This window comes from Leopardus geoffroyi, chromosome B2 (genome assembly GCF_018350155.1).
Source record: "Leopardus geoffroyi isolate Oge1 chromosome B2, O.geoffroyi_Oge1_pat1.0, whole genome shotgun sequence".
Lineage (NCBI taxonomy): Eukaryota > Metazoa > Chordata > Mammalia > Carnivora > Felidae > Leopardus > Leopardus geoffroyi.
In genome coordinates, this window is record NC_059332.1 from 35,215,077 (window position 1) to 35,233,619 (window position 18,543).

Here is an 18,543-nt window from a genome sequence, read left to right on the forward strand (position 1 = left end):
GAATGAGTTATGCAGTTATCTTTTTAGGTAAAGCAAATTTTTACTTCCTATAAAAAAAGAACAAACAGGGGCACCTGGCTGGCTCAGTTGGTGGAGCATGCAACTCTTGATCTCAGGGCTGTGGGTTCGAGTCCCACGTTGGGTGTAGAGATTGTTTAAAAAAAATGAAATCTTTAGGGGCACCTGGGTGGTTCAGTTGGCTAAGCATCTGACTCTTGATTTAGGCTCAGGTCATGATTTCATAGTTCGTGGGTTCGAGCCCCATTTCGGACTCTGCCCTGACAGTGCAGAACCTGCTTGGGATTCTCTCTCCCTCTCTGTCTGCCCCTCCCCTGCTTGTTCTTTCTCTCTCAAAAATAAATAAACGTTTAAAAAATACTAAAATAAAATCTTTTAAAAAAAGGAACAAAGCTACATTCTGGGTAACAAACTAGTACAGAGAATCTGTGTACAACCTCTATCCATTAAATGTAATGTTCTAGGACTCTTATCACAGTAATTCTAAATTAATAAAATATATTACTCATTGAAGAAAAAACATAAATAGTTAAGACATAATTTTAAAAGTCAGAAGAAAACATTTCCCTGTTGACAACTTAGAAATATCATTTTAGAACTTCCAGATAAGTAACGTAGAAAAATGATGGCAAGATTGTTAAACTGAAATTATACATGACATTGGCACAGAAATAGATGAATCAGTGGAAGAGATTGTAAAAACCAGGTCAAGCATTTATCATATGTCAGTATTTGATGAAGGTGACACCTCAAATCAGTGTGGAAAAAATGGACTCTTCAGAATACATTAACGCAGTTAATTGGTTAACCATTTGAATTTCGGTAGATCCCTATCCCATGCTATATACAAAACAGATTCTATATGGGTTAAAGATTATAAAAAAAAAGAAACAATAAAACAAAATCAGTTGAGTGAAATTTGGTATAACCATGTAACAGCATAATATGTACCATTGAAAATGATGTAAGAGTGTGATTATTGACCTACAGCCAAAATCATGTTATGTTGAGAAATGCAGCATAGTATTTACAGAATTTCAAATTGTGAAAAATAAAAAAATATTTATGTGTTTATGCTTAGGAAAGTCTGGAAGAAGAATTATGGGTGATTTTTGTCTTTTCGGTATTTTCTGCCAGGAACAATAAACCTGTACTACCTGCGTGCAGGATTATTCTTTGTTTTTTAAAATTCTGCAGGACTAAAAAAGCTAAAGAAAAGACAGTTTGACAATAGAAGAGGAGGATGTGGTATCTTCCTGAGGAGAAAAATGGAAAGACACAGAAGGTCAAGTGCAAATGAAGTTAGGCAACTGAGGCAAAAAATAGTTTGTAGAATTCCAGAAACAGTACACGGTGTGATTTCACTGAATCAAAATGACAAAGGTAACTGAAATCAGTAGAATCATACAATAAAACATAATAAGTACATTCAAAAGTGGAGGATGAGCATGATGAGCTTAGAGAGCTAAATAAATGCTAACTAAGCAGTTGTTCAAGGGAGATTTACACCAATCTCCGCGTTTATCACTTGTCTTTTGTATAGTGCTTCGTGATTTTTGAGAGCTTTTCCGTGCATCCTATTTGAGAAAGGTTTGTCTAGCTTAGTAATGGCAGATACCATCCTGTTTTTATGGATGAAAACAATGAAGCTTATAGAATGTTTTGGTGACATGGCTAGTTAATAATGAAGCCAAAGTCAGAACCTGCTTTGCTTATCTTGTGGGTGGTCTTGTACGATTATACCTTATTCTCTCACAGACATCCAGGGAAATGAGAGCAAGTCATGGGAAATATCCAGTGATTCTAGTCAAGCCTGAAAAACTGGATGTGAATAGATCATGGCTATTACCTAATACCTACCCAGCAGGGTTGTCTTTCCCCACCCACTCAAAACTTTTAAGGCTTTCAAAGGTGAAATTTTAGAAGTATCGATGAAAGTTTTAAGTGAACTATGATAGCTCATTTTAGTGTAATTTTATCAGATTAGCAAAGATGAAGAAAACTGAAACGCTGTTAGCAAGGGTTCTAGAGAATGGATGCTCCATGCTGCTGAAAAGAGTTGAAACTGGTATATTTATAGAGGACAGTCTGGCAGTACCTATCAAAACTTAAAAATTATTTACCTTTTTCCATATCTGTTTTACTTCTAGGAGTTTATTCCAAGAATATAGTGGGGAGATGCCCAGAGTTAACATGTGCAAAGAGTTCACAGCTTTGTTGATTTTTAAAGTATTGCTGTCTTTCTATATTGGCTGAAATTTTTTCAGTGAGTACTTAATGGCTTTTATAAGTAGTGAAGTACTAACAATGCTATTTCATGGAAAAATATAACCATTCTATTACAGGATTCTTACATTACTACCATAACTCCTACACGTTAAGAACAGCAGCTATGACCCTGGATATTACTGACTTTCTCTTTCATTTGTGACAAACAATAGTTCTGTAATCAGTAATGGATGAAAGGCAAGATGGTTTGGGGGAAGCAGTGTGATTGGATGGAAAGAATATGGGAATCCAACAACCTAAGTTTAGAATCTACCTTTGCCCCTTAGCTAGAGTTAGGATTTGGGGCAAATTGGCTAACCTCTCTAAAACTTGATTCCCATCCCCACCCCCAGTTTGAGTGAGGATAATTAAAGCATCTCTCCTGGGGTTGTTTCTGTACCAAATAAGATTAGGTTTGTAAAATTTCTTTGTAGACTCCCTGATTTGGGAATAAAACAATAATCAACATTTATTGAATGTTACGTGCCAGGCATTGTACTAAGTGCTGATTTACTCCTTATATCAACCCGGTGTGGTTAACAGTTACTTCCTTTTTGTCAAGTGAGGAAATTGAGACTCAGATTTAGGAACCTGCACAGGGCCACAGTTATAAAAAGTAGAGCATAATGGAAGATCACACTTGGAGAGAAATGTACCAAGAGATCTCTAAGAAGTTATTCATGCCTCACCAGTCTGCCAGAGTTCAAGGAGGTACATACATGTGAAGGGAGGACCCAGTGGAAATAATTTACTAACAGGGGTCTCTTTCTTTGCTCATGTAAACAGCTAAATTCTTATGGGTTGAGAAACAATGTAGGAAACTCTGATGTTTAGAATGTTAAGAATAGAGTTTATATGGGCTTGAGACTGGAATGGTCTTACTCAGTATTCTTAGAAATAATCTGGAAAAAGGAAAACCAGAATTCCTTAAATAGAAGACTGAATTTCTTCTGAGATTGGAACATTAGGGTCATACTTGCAAAGGGGGTGAATAGAACATGACAGAAAAGCTTCAATAGAAGTTGTTTAAAATATATATATACCCAGAGGGGCATCTGGGTGGCTCAGTCGGTTAAGCGTCCGACTCTTGATTTCAGCTCAGGTCATGATCTCGCAGTTTATGAGTTCAGGCCCGCATCCAGCTCGGCACTGACAGTGCAGAGCCTTCTTGGGATTCTCTCTGTCTTCCTCTCCTCTGTGCCCTTCTCCGTGCGCGCGCGCGCTCTCTCTCTCTCAAAATAAATACAAACTTTGGGGGAAAAAAACATACACCCAGAGTACATTCCAAAAATGGTAACCTCTTTGCTACCAGTTAATGGTATCTTAGAAGGTGATCATGTAGATATTTTAGATTATCTTCTACCTCTCTTGTCTCCCACTGCCCTCACTGTTACCCTTCTGGCTATCACCCGAGAATATATGTGAAGCAAAATGGAAAATCTGTTCACCTTTAATAGAAAACATTAGCAGGGTTATTACTATGTATAAGTAGAAAAACATAATGTAACTAGGCCAAAGTCAATGATAGGTGATTAAAATAGTTAAAGGAACATAGTGGTTTTTACATAAGAATGGACAGAGGGCCTCAGTCGGGTTAAGCCTCCGACTTCCACTTCGGCTCAGGTCATAATCACACGGTTTGGGAGTTCGAGCCCTGTGTCGGGCTCTGTGCTGACAGCTTGAAGCCTGGAGCCTGCTTTGGATTCTGTGTCTCCCCCTCTCTCTGCCCCTCCCATGCTCATGCTCTGTCTCTCAATGATAAATAAACATTAAAAAAAAATTTTTTTTAAAGAACAGATGGAAAAGACTGGGATTTGTTTGAAATGAAGGTTTGGCACAGATGTGATTACTTTCTAAATCTGATTTCTAGAGTACAGATGAAGGGTAGATTGGTTTATGTAGCAAATTCTGTGGCATCCTACCTTATCACCACCCAGATTACTCTGAAGTTATTTAAAAAAAAAAAAAAAAAAAAAAAAAAGGATACTACCTTTTAAAAGATCATACCCTTGTGGGATGCCTGAGTGGCTCACTCAGTTAAGTGTCTCTTGATTTCAGCTCAGGTCATGATCTCCTGGTTTATGAGATTGAAGCCCTGTTGGGCTTTGCACTGAAGGTGCAGAGCCTGCTTGGGATTCTCTCTCTCTCCTTCTCTCTTTGCCCCTGTCCTGCTTTGCACACGCGTGCTTGGATGCTCTCAAATTAAAAAAAAAAAAAAAATCATACCTTTGTACCATTAACAGTCTGAAAGCATTATGCTTTTGAGATAGATCCATGTTAGGGTTGTTTGCCCCTGACCACTTTACAACTAGATTTTAAAATCTATTCAAAAAATGTTGAATAGTTCAGTGGCAAGATATTGAACTTAATGGCACAGTGATCCATGTAATTATCTTACATTCTTCAGAAATAATTGGTTAGAGGAAATTGCAAGTAAGAAAAAAATACATAGACATTATCTAGAGGTTATTTTGGATTAATACTCGAGATGATTATGTTCTAAGGAGAAACTGTGGTGTGTCCATTTTAAGGTGTAAGGAATATGTGGAGATAGTTCCACCATCAAAGATTGTATGTAAATTTTCCAAGATGGGAGATTATGATGCTGTTCCAGGTCAGCAAAATGAAGACTTAACAAAGAATGGGCCTTCATGCGAGGTCTATGATATAAATAATAAATATATTTGCGTAGTTCTTTACAGTGTATAAAAATGCTCTCCCATACTGTGTGGAAGTGAAGCTTCAGCCAGCTTGTTGGATGTTAAGTTTTCTCTGCTTAATGGCTATATAGTCTGAATTCTGTTATTAATATATTTCTGACTCCTAGTTCTTTTCTGAAGCAGTCTCTTCATTTACTGTTAAGTGTGCCAGGGGGTGTCATGATCCTTTAGTTTTCGTAATTGTATGTTGCTGTGACTTTTAGGACTGTGTTTTGACCAAAGATAGTTTTGTAGCAATAGAGACTATATTATTGAAGTGCTTTGCTTATTTATTTTTTTCCTTTTTCCTAGATCTGTTTTAAGGACCAAGATTCATTTGGGGGATGGTTACAGAATTGAACCATGATAGGCATTGAAAATATAAATTCAAAGTTGAATGAAACACCAATCCTGGAAGGGGAGTAGTAGTATGTTTAAAGTGGTTGCTCTGGTGTATGTTGAAAACTTGGTGTTAGTTAACTTTTCAGGTTTTAAAGTTTTGTTCTGTCATTCTAGAATTACAGAGGAATTACTTCATAGGAGACTTTGGGTAAATGTTGCATTAGGTAATTTCTTAGTGTGTGCCACTAAGCTTTAATCCTGAGGTGATTTCTTGCAAAAAGGAGTTCTGACGCCAAATACATTTGGGAGAAGTCTGTAATCTGGGTCCGTCCTTGGAGTTTCATAGTATACTCTAATCTTGTTCGTTGAAGCATTGTTTGTAATAGTTAAGCAACAGCTTAAATATTCATGGATAGAAGAGTGGAATCAGACTATTTTACAGCAGTTAAGAAGGAATTGGGGCACCTGGGTGGCTTAGTCGGCTGAGCATCCGACTCTTGATTTCAGCTCAGGTCATGATCCCAGGGTTGTGGGATCGAGCCCTGCATCAGGCTCCATGGTCGATATTCTCTGTCTCTCTCTTTCTCTCTCTCTCTCTCTGTGCCTCTGCCCCTCCCCCTCTCCTTCCCCTCTTTCCACTTCTCCAACTCCCCCTTTCTCCCCCTTTCTCCCCCCTCCCCCTTTCTCCCTGCCTGTCCCTCTGCCCCTCTCCCTCACTGGCTCTCTCCCTCTCTCTTTAAAAAAAAAAGAAGAAGGAATGAACCAGATCTTGACCTTTCAACATGGATGCATCTCAAGAACAGTAATTTAGAAAAACATTACAGAATGAGAATGATGGATGTATAGTATATAGTTTGTGTGTTCTTTTGAAACCATATGCTTTTACCAGCATATCTGTAGAGTATAAATTCATTTTTGTAAAGTCAAAAGGATTCAAACCAGCAAGCTGTGATATGGAGAAGTGATTGGGATTGGGGATGATGATCAAAGCATCCTTTTTTTTTTTAATTTTTTTTTAACGTTTATTTATTTTTGAGACAGAGAGACAGAGCATGAATGGGGGAGGGGCAGAGAGAGAGACACACACACAGAATCGGAAGCAGGCTCCAGGCTCTGAGCCGTCAGCCCAGAGCCCGACGCGGGGCTCGAACTCACGGACGGCGATATCGTGACCTGAGCTGAAGTCGGACGCTTAACTGACTGAGCCACCCAGGCGCCCCAAAGCATCCTTTTTAAGAAGGGAAATAGTCATGTATTATTTGCAATAAAAATTAAATGCAAGTAAAATGCCTGTTAAGTGCTCAGAGGGCTGCTTTCTTTTACCTCATTGGAGATGCCTAACTTGCTAAGTTTCAATTCCATCCTGCTGTGTGTTAATTCAGTTCATTATATACAAGTTAAACTTCATTTTGAGCCCCGATTCCACTAGGAAGAAACTGTTTTCAAACTATTCCATTGTAATGTGACTGTTCTTCACACATTTTAAGGAATAAATGAAGTAATTGATACAGTGTAGTCTGTGCAGATTCTCAAGAGATGGATTTATTCAGGCTTACCATCTTTGGTCCAGGAGGTCTTTAGGAGAGCAACAAAGAGAAGTTTGAACTTGGTTCTTGAGCCGCTAGTGGAAGAGCTGAGAAGCAGTATCTGTACTGCTGAGTGGAAACATTGCCATTCAAACCCTGTTAAGCTTAAAGAAGCAAACCCCCCTTTTGGTCTTTCCATTGTTGGCAATAATGCTCTTCCCAGTTCCATATCCTTTTCTTATCCTGTTCAGTAGACCTGATTTTGACCTTTCTGAATCAAACTTGAGAGCAGTGGTGGTTTTATTTGAGTTTACCAGTCCCTGGGGATCTGTTTTAACCTCTACATGTTACTGCCTTTAGTGACCTAACTTCTTCCTGAACCGGTGTTAGCATGTAGTCCATTTGCATAAAAATTGGTAGTGACGTAAGAGGATTCTTCCACCAGAACACCAAGTGGAAATCAGTACAGTATAAACTAAAAATGCTAATAAGTAGGGTGAACTTCAGAAATGTTTCAAGTAGCTGGGCATCCCCCAAGGATGGAAGGGCTGCAGGGCTTGATTATCTGGAAGAAAGGTATGAAGCCTCCTGAACTGCCCTCCCCCGCGCCCCCCCCCCCCCACTTCTGCCTGACCAGCAATGCCTTGCACGTGGCCGTAGCTCATTATGTGTTCTTGGTCACGACTGTGCACTGCTTGGGAGAGAGTTAGCCTTATCGCCAGTGACGTCTTCATGTAATTTTGACGTGGGGGCTAGGGTTGAAGATAAGGTGCAGAAAGAGAGAACTTATAAAGAAGAACTTGAGCACGATAAGTCAAATTTTGCTTGAGTACTCCCATAATACTCCCATGAGTATTATGGTTGGTTGTTTTTGTTTCCTAGTGCTTAATTGTTGCAGGAACATATGTGTCTCAATTGTTTTTGAATAGAGGCAGGTTTTCTTTAATTGACCAGTTGGATTCTTCCCCTCTTTTGTGTCTGTGATATAAACATCATCAAATTATTGCACTACCATTTACTTTGTAGTATTGATCAAGATTGTGGCCAAAACTGTGGATTTGATATGTTTTTGGATACAGCTTAAAATTACTCCCAAGTAACAAGTTTATCAACATGCTTATATTCTTAGTGATTTGATAAAGACCATTTAAATAAGCTCAATTCCTGTAAGTATAAAATTACAGAAATGTTTAAGATGTCATTTCTTCTCAGAACAAGACTGAGAGCTTTTGGTGAGTTCTCTAGTTTGGCTTTCTTGCCTTGGAAGTCCTTGGAAATCTGTTTTGAGAGCGTTCTAAATCCTGCATATTCCTGTCTTCTAGGATTTTTTCTGGTCAAGCAGACAGTTCAGGATACAGAATCCAAGGATGAATGTTCACCGTGGCAGTGAGAGCGACAGGTTATTGCGGCAGGAGGCTGGCTGCCTAACGGATGAAAGCCCAGCTGCGGCACAAGAGAAAGAAACAAATAGCCCGGCTTCTTCTGGTCTTCAGAACCTTACTTATCCTCTAGGCCCCAGGAGCGATGGTATGACGCTTAGATCTTGACTTCATTTGGTGGGCTTTCCAACATCTGAGCATCCACTCTACCCAGAAGGCATGCATATTCTTTACCCAAATAAAATATCCAGCCAATTGGCTTAGCTTACATATCACAGCTCTATACAGCTGACCATCACAAAAAATCTCCACTTAATCAGTCCAGCATATCTAATGTGGCAATGATAGTATAAGAAAAATTGTCTTGGATTCCGAGTCAGAAGACACATTCAAATTCTAGCTCTGCTACTATCATCTGTAACCTTGGATGAGCTGCTTAATCTTTCTGAGCTCTGCTTTCTTAATCTGGAAGACAGGGATATTAATAATCTTCTTACTTCATGAGACCAAAAGACTTTTTAGTTATTGGACGTGCCGGCTCTTGATAAACTGTTAGGTTCTTCTTAATTTTTAATAAAGACAGTGGCAACACGAATAATATCAGTTACGGTTTATTGAGCATTCACTGTGCTAGGAACTTTACATACATTTTTTTTTTAATACAGGGTGGCAAATCTAGACCACTGCCTGTTTTTGCAAATAAAAATTTTAAATAACAGCCATCATATTTATATGATGCCTATTTGTTCACATATGATCTTTGGCTCCTTTCCTGCTACAGTGACAGAGACCATGACCCACAAAACCCAAAATATTTACCTTCTGGCCTTTACAGAAAGCTTGCTGATCTCTGCTTAATCCTTGTACAGATGAGAAAAGTGAGGCTTCAGAAGCTTAGAAAACTTGTTCCGGTTCACACTGCTGGGAGTTAGGGGACTGGGACTTGAACTTGTGTCTTTCTGACCAGGGCCGTGCTCTCCTACATATTTTAGCTGCCAGAGGAGCAGAGTGTGCCTGCCATCCTAGAGTGTACCGTCAGGGAGAATTTGTGCAGTGAGTTTCTTTTCCTACTCATCCGTTTATGCTGGGTGCAACTTGAGGTGTCCGTCAGGAATCAGCCCAAGTTAAATTGCTTCATTGCTGGGAGGGGGTGCAGGGGAGAGGGCAGCGGGCGGGGAGGGAATCAAGCATTCTAAAATCTGAATTTGTGGTGTAGGTACCTACTTTCAGTTTTTAGAACAGCGCTGTGAATGTGAAAGCCTGCCTTGGTGATTAAAGTGTTCTCTTGTTGTAAGCTTGCCTATGGATTTTGTGGAAGCTTGGCTCTTGGTATGCAAACACAGGGCCACATTGAAAATTTGTCAAAAGCTGTAGGACGTGAATCCTCAATAGGTTTTTGGTCTAGATTTTGGTTTCCTTTTCTCTAGAAGCAAATGGAGTGGGGGTGGGGGGCGTGAGTGTTCTCTAGGTCACAATTTATTTGGTTATCTAAGTGCCCAAAGTCAGACTTATTTCCCAGAGGTCATGGGCAGTAATCATGTTCATGAATTATTGTGTACAAACTTAAAGTACATGAGGAATGGGAGATTTGGGGGGAAAAAAAAGATTTGAAGAAAATGTAGAAAAGTGTTAATTAAGTTTGTCAAATCTAGGTGTCAGGATATGCATATTGTTAACTCTGTGCTTTGGTATGTTTGAATTTTTTCCTTAAAAAACTTATTTTAACTTAAAATATATTAGGAGAACTGCCAATTTAAAAGAATCCTATGGTAATCCTTTATAAATGCTTTCCCCTGATTGTCTTCTGTGTACATCCAGATTTCAGCTACAGCATTTAGTTTTAAGCCTTTTTTGCATGATACAGTATTAACACACTTTGAAGTGCTCTCACATACTTTATTTCAGTTGATAAAATAATCCTGTGAGGGAGGTGGCGTGAACATTATTTTCATTTTACAGAAATGAACAAGGTTTGGAAAATTAAATAAATTACTTAAAATGACTCTTTGGTGATACTAGGATAGAAAACTGAGGTTCTGGGAATGAATCCTAACCCAAGGCCACTTGCAGTGGAACCTTTCTGCTGAGGGCAAGACTTGCCTTTACAAAAAACAGTGTTGGCAATGTTAGGATTCTTCTGTGCATAGTGAAAATGCATTTTTATGTGAATTTCTAGCAAAAGTAATGCATTAGACAATTAGAGACTATCATCCCTTCTGGGAAGTAAAATTTAGAAACATTTAGAAATTTTTGAATGTGGAAAATGAAATAGTTCCTGTACACAGAGGCAGCAGTTTCCTTAAAAAAAAAAAAAAAGAAAAGAACAGAAAAGAAAAGAAAAAACAGGAAATATAAGAGTATTATTTAGAACTAGAAGTGGAAACGGAAGTAAAAAGTGATTGCCTCTGTGAAACAAGACAGGGGAGGGCACGGAGTGTGGTAGGGCCTTGCTGGTTGTCCACAGAAATTCTTGAGTGTTTAAATTTTTTAAAGCCATGCACATAGTTTCCTTTAAAAAATTTTAACCATTTTATTATAAAATGGGCATTATTGCCTTCATTCTCTCCTCCCCAACATACAAACCTGGAGAAAAGCTCAGGGTGATCCAATATGAGTTTCTAGTTTATTTTTCTTTGATTTGTTCGAGGCAAGAATTTTTTGCTTGTGAACACCTAAAAATGGGGGGTGGGGGTAAATTGGTTTTTTAAAGAAGAGCAGTTTTATTTCCCCCCCAAGCCTTTTTGCTGTCATGTTATTTTGGTTTGTTTGTATGATCTTTTAGACCTTTCACTTGACTATGCCTCTCAGCCAGCAAATCTCCAGTTTCCTCACATAATGCCACTTCCCGAAGACATCAAAGGCTCCTGCTTCCAAAATGGGAATAAACGGAACCATGAACCCTTTATGGCTCCAGAACGATTTGGAAACAGCACTGTGGGCTTTGGCAGTAACATTCATTCCCAGGCGCCAGAGAAAGTGACACTTCTTGTAGATGGCACACGTTTTGTTGTGAATCCACAAATTTTCACTGCTCATCCGGATACCATGTTGGGAAGGTAATTGATGATAATTTCCTTCCAAATCCACTCTGTTCTCTATGAATAGAAATACCTGCTGTTTATCTTGCACTAGAATGAGGAAAAGAAGCACTGATTGCTTATTTTTCTACCTTCATACTTTTATGAGACAGGGAGGGCAAGCTTGTAAAACACCTTATATCTGTTGATGATTTGGGGGATGTACTTAATTTCTTTACAAAGCCAGTATAGTAAAATGAGCCCCCACAACTACCTGAGCAGTCAGAACTGTGGAAAATAATCTGCTGAGTAGCATTCCTTAGTCCTCGATAAACTCACTCTAAAGCAGAAGTAAGAGACCTGATTTCTATTACCCCATAGTTTGTATACCTCACAAAAGTAATAATCTTTTCTGAGTTCCACGTCAAAGATCTAGAGTTAAGGTGAGATCTAAGTTGTTTTTTTTCTTTTGCCTTTTAATAAAAGATAGAATTAGACATGGGTTCCACATGACATAAGAACAAAGGCATTTTACTAAAGAGCATTTCACCTGCCATCCATTGCCCATTATGCTTGGCAGGAGGATTATGCTGTCATTTTTTAATGTCTCCATCACTATTCAAGTTTTCCAAAGCCAAATCTTTATATCTGGCTCTTTCGTTGTTTCGTGATTGAGCTCTCTTTTCTTCATGTTCCACCCTCTGTGCTGCTTTTAGACTGCAGTCTTACCATTTCCTGCCTCCAGCATTTTAGGGTTAGAGTTTAGGAAATGGAAAGAGCCTGCCAAGGAGGAGCACTATCCAGAAAGTATTCTTGGAGCCTGGGCTGGGAGTGAGGAGATTCTCTTTCTGGCCAACCACAGACCTTAACATGAGGAAGAGCAGATTGGGAAAGGAGTAAAGACAATAACTTGTATGTGTACACACAAACACTTGGCTTTTGAGGGTTTTTATCTACTTCAAAGTAGATCTTATTTAAAGATCTAACCTCACTCAGGACTTTGATTTAGAAATCAAAATGGACCATACTCATTTGTTGAGTTTTAGGCTAAATGGAATCCAGCTATTCAAATATATTTATATTTGAACATATACATAGAGATTCATGATGAACTATTTTTAACCAGAATCAAACTTGTATATTTCTCAGACATCTGAATTAAGACTAAACTAGGACATTAAAACATTTTCCAAATTGGCCCTATAGTTTATCAGACTTGACTTCCTGTCCTCGGTCTTGGTATCACTACACTATTGCACCCCCCTCCCCCGCTTCAAAGTCAGCATTAGCCTCAACACAGGCTGCTCTTTGAGGTAGATTGCCTCTGAAAACAGTGATCAAGAGAAGCAAGCAAGCATTTTCTGGGTAATAGATTAATAGACTCTTGGGTGACACCCTTTGAATCTAGGAATGAGTTGTCCCATGACAAGAGAGTCTGATTCTTTATCTGGGTGGTTCATCAGCTGAGTCAGCTGAAGTTATCTGTTCTGAGAGTTACTTGGGTTTTCTCTGTCCTGAGGTTATATACAGTGTGCATAAGCCTAGGCAGTGAGCTTACAGGTGTGGGCCAGTAGTCACAAGGGGGACAAGCTGAGAGATTGCAAATGGATTAACGTTAATCCATGTCACTACCAGATAGAGAACTCTGAGCTTAGGTTCCGCTGATGATACTTGGGGGGCGGGAAGGGGGGGTGGATTACATGGCATGTTGACTATTTTGATTCATAGCTGTCTTGGCTAAACTTCAGCCAGAATGTTCCAGAAAAATGTCAGCATTCTTTGAAGACACTTATCAAGATGGATTTCTTCTGTATGGTATAGTGGTTTGAAAAGCATGTTATTTGTGGAGTCTTTTTCAGACCTTTGAAAAGCAGCCAATTTAGGGTGGCGGATAACAGTTTTGAACGTTGAACATAGGGGTTCCCAGCAGATTCAGGAAGGAAGTGGCAGTGAGGCCCAATTGGAAACTTAAATCGGGCTGGCTGAAGATCCTGACTGCCTGCCTTGTCCCTCACTCTGGTTTCCCATTCCATAACTCAGATGTACAGTGGGAGTGGTGGAAGTCATGAGTCCAGTTTTACTGGAGGGAGGAAGGATGGGAAAAGAGTAAGAAAAAGGAAGATCTCCCTGTGCCCTCATGACTTCTGAGTTCATGCGCAGAGCAGACCCCTCTGAACTATGTCAAACCACTGATGAGCCTAGTATCTACCATCCCTGCCTAGTTGACCTGAAGTTCCCATCTTTAGAGCTACTCCTCGGATTGAAGAGGGGCATTTCCCCCAGAACTCCAGCATTAAAAAAATGTATCAGGAAAGGGAGAACATTAACATCTACACCTAGCGCTCTGGATTCATCTATCACATTAGATGTCTGAACAGCAAAACTCAGAAATACTGAGGACTGGCATACTAGATAATGCTAGTTGAGAGAGGAAAAGAACAGGAAGGGTCAGGAGCATGAGACCCCCTGTCTTCTTGAGCTGCCAGTTTATAGGTGGGTTCCTCGGTGGTGGGGAGGGCTTGAGAGGCAACACTCACACACTCCAGAGATTTTCCAACTTGATTTGCTGTCCCAGAAGCGCCACAGGTGGACCTGGAGGACTTGCTGCTTCATTTCTCCTTTGCTCAAATGCTGAAAGCAATTGCTGCCGCCTTTTCTGTCTGGAGGGAGCTTCTTAATAGGGGTTGGATCCCACCACCGTGTTTTTAATTTATGAGTTCTTAAACTATGGGAACATGGAATGGAGTCTTACTGAATGAGGTGTCAAGGGGTCAGCCTCATCTGTGAAGAATCCAGCTGGACTGCAGAAGGTAACATTGTTGCCTGGTATCTTTCAGAATGTTTGGACCAGGAAGAGAGTACAACTTCACTCGGCCCAATGAGAAGGGAGAGTATGAGATTGCTGAAGGAATCAGTGCAACTGTATTTCGAACCGTGCTGGTGTGTAGGAGCCTTTTTGTTACCTTCTCTTCCCCAGGGGCAGGCACAGACTCAAGTCAGACTTGAGGTCTCCATCAGATTGTTAACTGACTTTCGGTCTGTAGTTCCGTTACTGCCCTTCCCTCTTTATTTTCTATTGTGGTAACTTTTAAGTACTTCTTGCCTGTCAGGTATCAAGTTGGGATTAAACAGGCCAGGAGAGCCAGGAGCCACTTGGCCATCTGATAAGTCATCCAGCTTGGTGGTAGTTCTAGTATCCTATCAGTTTAACAGAACCAGGAATGAATAGGGGGTTGAGGAAGTAAGTTTTCGTCTTGTTCTTCGCCTTCATTTCTTATTTTTAATCTGTTTACAGGATTATTACAAAACTGGTATCATTAATTGTCCGGATGGCATCTCTATTCCAGACCTTAGAGATACATGTGATTATCTCTGCATAAACTTTGACTTCAACACTATCCGATGTCAAGATCTGAGTGAGTACAGGAGCACTCCCAGCTGCATTTGAGCCACTGAACTTTGAATTTGCTTGACTAGTAACTTTTTGTTACTAGAGTTTCAAGCCTAAATTGAAAATCATCTGGGGAGGCAGGTACTGTGATACTAACCCATTCCCTCTCTCATGCTTCAAAGCACTGTGAGGAAGTAAACAAAAGAGAACATGTGTTCGGTTCTAAATCTAGCTTGTCAAGTGAGTCACCAAGCTAATTGCTTCCCCTCCAAGGACCTGGTGTCTCAGTTCTTTAATAAATAAGGATACTGATTCTTGGACATGAGTGAGCCTTCCCTCATAAAGTCAAACAGCATAAATTGGCTGGGTTCTTCTTAGAATTATTTTTATCATTATTTTTTTTTAATTTTTAAAATTTCTTTTAATGTTTTTTACTTACTTTTGAGAGAGAGAACATAAGCAGGGGGAGGAAGAGAAAGAGGGGGGAGACACAGAATCCAAAGCGGGTTCCAGGCTCTGACCTGTCAGCACAGAGCCCGATGAGGGGTTCGAACTCACAGACCGTGAGATCATGACCTGAGCCGAAAGTCATATGCTTTAACCCGCTGAGCCATCCAGCTCATCCCGCTGTGCCCCTTAATGTTTGTTTATTTTGAGACAGAGAGCAAGTGAGGGAGCGGCAGAGAGGCGGGGAGAAAGAAAGAATCCCAAGCAGGGCTGGACTCAGGGCTTGATCTCATGGACCATGAGATCATGACCTGAGCTGAAATCAAGAGTCAGATGCTTAACCAACTGAGCCACCCAGGTGCCCTATTTTTATTATTGTTATTATTTACTAATAGCTTTATAGCTGTGAACTTGCTTAATTCTTACAACAGTTAGCCCTGAAAGCCAGGTGATAACCCCATGTAACAAATGAGAAGACTGAGAAATTAGCATGTTCAAAGCTCTAAGCATTAAAGGTGGGATTAGAACTGATTGACTGCAAATGCCATTTTCTTATCATCTCCTAGCCTTCCTGAAGTTATTTTAAAAACTATTCTTTGAGGTTCATGATACATTTCCCTGCATACTCCAAGAAGTTCTCTAGACTTGTGGTTTCCCTACTGAGTTTAGCACACAGTTAGAGCAAGTCCCTTGGGGTCATTAAACTTAGATTATTCCTCTTCTGTGGTACTGTAACTCCATGAAATTGGGGTCTAGAGCATCTTGAGAAGAGGTACTACAGTCATCCCCAGACAGCAGTTGTATCTCTTGTAGAATTAATGTTTATGGTTTGACCTTGTACAGCTAGTAAAACCTCACTTGTTCAGAATGCTCAGGGATTATTAAGCATGAGAAAGTTAAAGAGTAATGGAATGTGAAACATTTAACAAAATCAGCTTAATTAGCACTTCAGAGCAAGAAACAATTTCTGCCTTTAAAATGGGCCACCTCTCCGGAACTTATCAGTGACAACAGCCATTACCTCATAGTCTTTTTCACTCCGGTAATCTCTGCGCTTGGGCAGATAGGACGTTCACCTGCATTTTCTCTCCCCAGGTGCTTTACTGCATGAACTGTCTAATGATGGTGCTCACAAGCAGTTTGACCACTACCTCGAAGAGTTGATCTTGCCCATCATGGTGGGCTGTGCCAAGAAAGGGGAGCGAGAGTGCCACATCGTCGTGCTGACGGATGAGGATTCTGTGGACTGGGATGAAGACCACCCCCCTCCCATGGGGGAGGAATATTCCCAAAGTAGGAGCCCCCTGCACGGTGTAGATGGTTTCAGCGGGAAACATGCTGCCCAGAGTAACAGCTGCATCCTGTAACCAGCATGACTGTCACTGTTAAGCTGGCAGTGAGCACACTCACCTGGTGCAGTCTAGTGATGCACATCTAACTTTTATGCGGCTTATATGACATTGTTATTCCTCCCACTCCTGCCCCCAATGTCTGATACTGTGGCAGTGTGGTGGCGATACCGAGGCCATTAATTGGTGGTGTCATTCTTCTCTCCATTTGTGTCATTTTTAAACCCTTTAAAAAAAATTTTTTTTAACGTTTGTTTTTGAGAGAGACAGAGCATGAGCAGGGGAGGGACAGAGAGAGATAAGGAGACGCAGAATCTGAAGCAGGCTTCAGGCTCTGAGCTGTCAGCACAGAGCCCGACACGGGGGCTGAAACTCACAAACCACGAGATCATGACTTGAGCCAAAGTCGGATGCTTAACTGACTGAGCCACCCAGGCGCCCAAATCCTTTTGAATTGGTAACAGTTCAGAAAGTACAAAAGGTTATACATTGAAAAGTCTTGATCCCATCCCTGCCTCATCTACCCCGTTTTCCTTCTCAGTTTCTTTTATATCTTCCCAGGTGTATTCAGTGCACGACCAATTACATACATGATTTTTCCTTTTTTTTTTTTTTTTCAAATAATACCCTATTCTACAGACTGTCCAGTACCATGTCTTAACATAAAAACCTTCCGTGATCTTTTTTTATGGCTGTATGGTATTCTACCGCATGGCTGTGCCATAATTGATTTAACTAGCTGTGTTGTTGATTTAAGCTAGAAATTATAAATGATGCTGCAATAAATATCCTTTTAAACATAGTCTTTTCACATACATATATCTCTATGGAATGATATTCCTAAAGGGGCACCCAGCTGGCTCAGTTAGTAGAGCCTGCAACCCCCTCATCTCAGAGTTGTGAGTTCAAGCCCCATGTTGGGGTATAGGGATTACTTAAAAAAATAAAATCTTTATTAAAAAAAGTTTCCTAGAAATGGAATTTCTGTGCCAAAGCTTTGTTCCTTTATAATTTTGGTAGATGCTGCCAAAGTTTCCTCCACAAAGGTTAAACCATCTCAAAACAACATATGACAGGTTTGTTTCCCACACCCTCAACAAAACAGCGTTTTATTAAACTTTCATCTTTGCCACTCTGATAGGTAAAAAATAGCCTCTCATTTGAATGTTTCAATCTGCATTTCTCATTTCACGATCAAGACTCACCATCTTTTCGTTTTTAAGAGCCATTTTAATTTCCTCTTCTGTAACTTTATTTGTGCCTTTTGCCCATTACAGAATGGATTGTTAGTCTTTTACTTAGTGATTTGTGAAAGCTCTGTGACCACTCTTTATATATTAAGGAAATCAGCCCTTTGTAATAAGAGTTGCAGATAGTTTTCCCAGTTGGTTGTCTTTTTAGTTGTGTTAATGTTGATTTGGCTACGCAGCAATGTTTTGGGTTTTTTTATGTGGTTGAATATATCAGTTTTTATTTTGTGGCTTCTGGCTTTTATGCCGTACCCAGAAAGGTCTTCCACACCCTGAGACTATAAAAATTTCTCACGTGGTTTCTTTCTTATGTCTGATCTATTACTTAACATTTAATCTGTGATCCAACTGGATTTTTCTTTTTTTTCTTTTTTTTTTTTGGCGTCAGTGTCAGATATATCTTTCATTAGTCTGATTCTCTTAGCTCATCTCCCTCCTCTTTTGGAAGTCTTCACTCCGTGACTAACCCAGTTTTTCATTTTTCCAGTTCTTTATAGCTCCAAGCTCTATAGATTCTTCAAATATATTGAGAATCGTGATGTCGCTAAAACAGTGTTAAAGGAGCGGGGCCTGAAAAACATTCGCATTGGAATTGAAGGTAATAAATATCCCAGTTAGTATACAGCTTGCTTGGCTTATGGAGCAGGTTGTATCTATGGGCACAGCTTAGGTCCCTAAAACTCAGCTTCCAGAGGACCTAGAGAATAGGCACATATGAAAACCACATTCCTACCCCTTTGAAGGATTCCTGTTTTTTTGTTTGCCCTTACGTTTCCTTTTCATGTTGTATCTAGTTGTAAATGCTTTAAAACAGCTGCAGGAAGAAGTTCCAACTTAACTGTTTGGGACAAAGAGCA

General features: G+C 39.9%; 1 protein-coding gene and 1 long non-coding RNA gene across 3 annotated transcripts in view; both read left to right on the forward strand.

Annotated features, from left to right (window-relative positions):
• Positions 1–18,543, forward strand: part of KCTD20 (potassium channel tetramerization domain containing 20) — a 37,569-nt gene that overhangs the window by 14,063 nt on the left and 4,963 nt on the right. Inside the window, exons 2-7 of one of the 2 annotated variants that reach the window (XM_045500816.1) lie at positions 8,176–8,380; positions 11,015–11,288; positions 14,087–14,189; positions 14,545–14,665; positions 16,183–16,380; positions 18,174–18,284. In XM_045500816.1, coding sequence (XP_045356772.1) covers positions 8,221–8,380; positions 11,015–11,288; positions 14,087–14,189; positions 14,545–14,665; positions 16,183–16,380; positions 18,174–18,284 — 967 coding nt within the window. In that variant the 5' untranslated portion in view covers positions 8,176–8,220. The remainder of the gene's footprint in view (positions 1–8,175; positions 8,381–11,014; positions 11,289–14,086; positions 14,190–14,544; positions 14,666–16,182; positions 16,381–18,173; positions 18,285–18,543) is intronic. The other variant, XM_045500817.1, reaches the window with a different exon arrangement.
• On the forward strand, positions 15,130–16,066 carry LOC123609639. The gene is made up of 2 exons (XR_006717877.1): positions 15,130–15,227; positions 15,417–16,066. It is a non-coding gene; the product is annotated as an uncharacterized LOC123609639 (long non-coding RNA).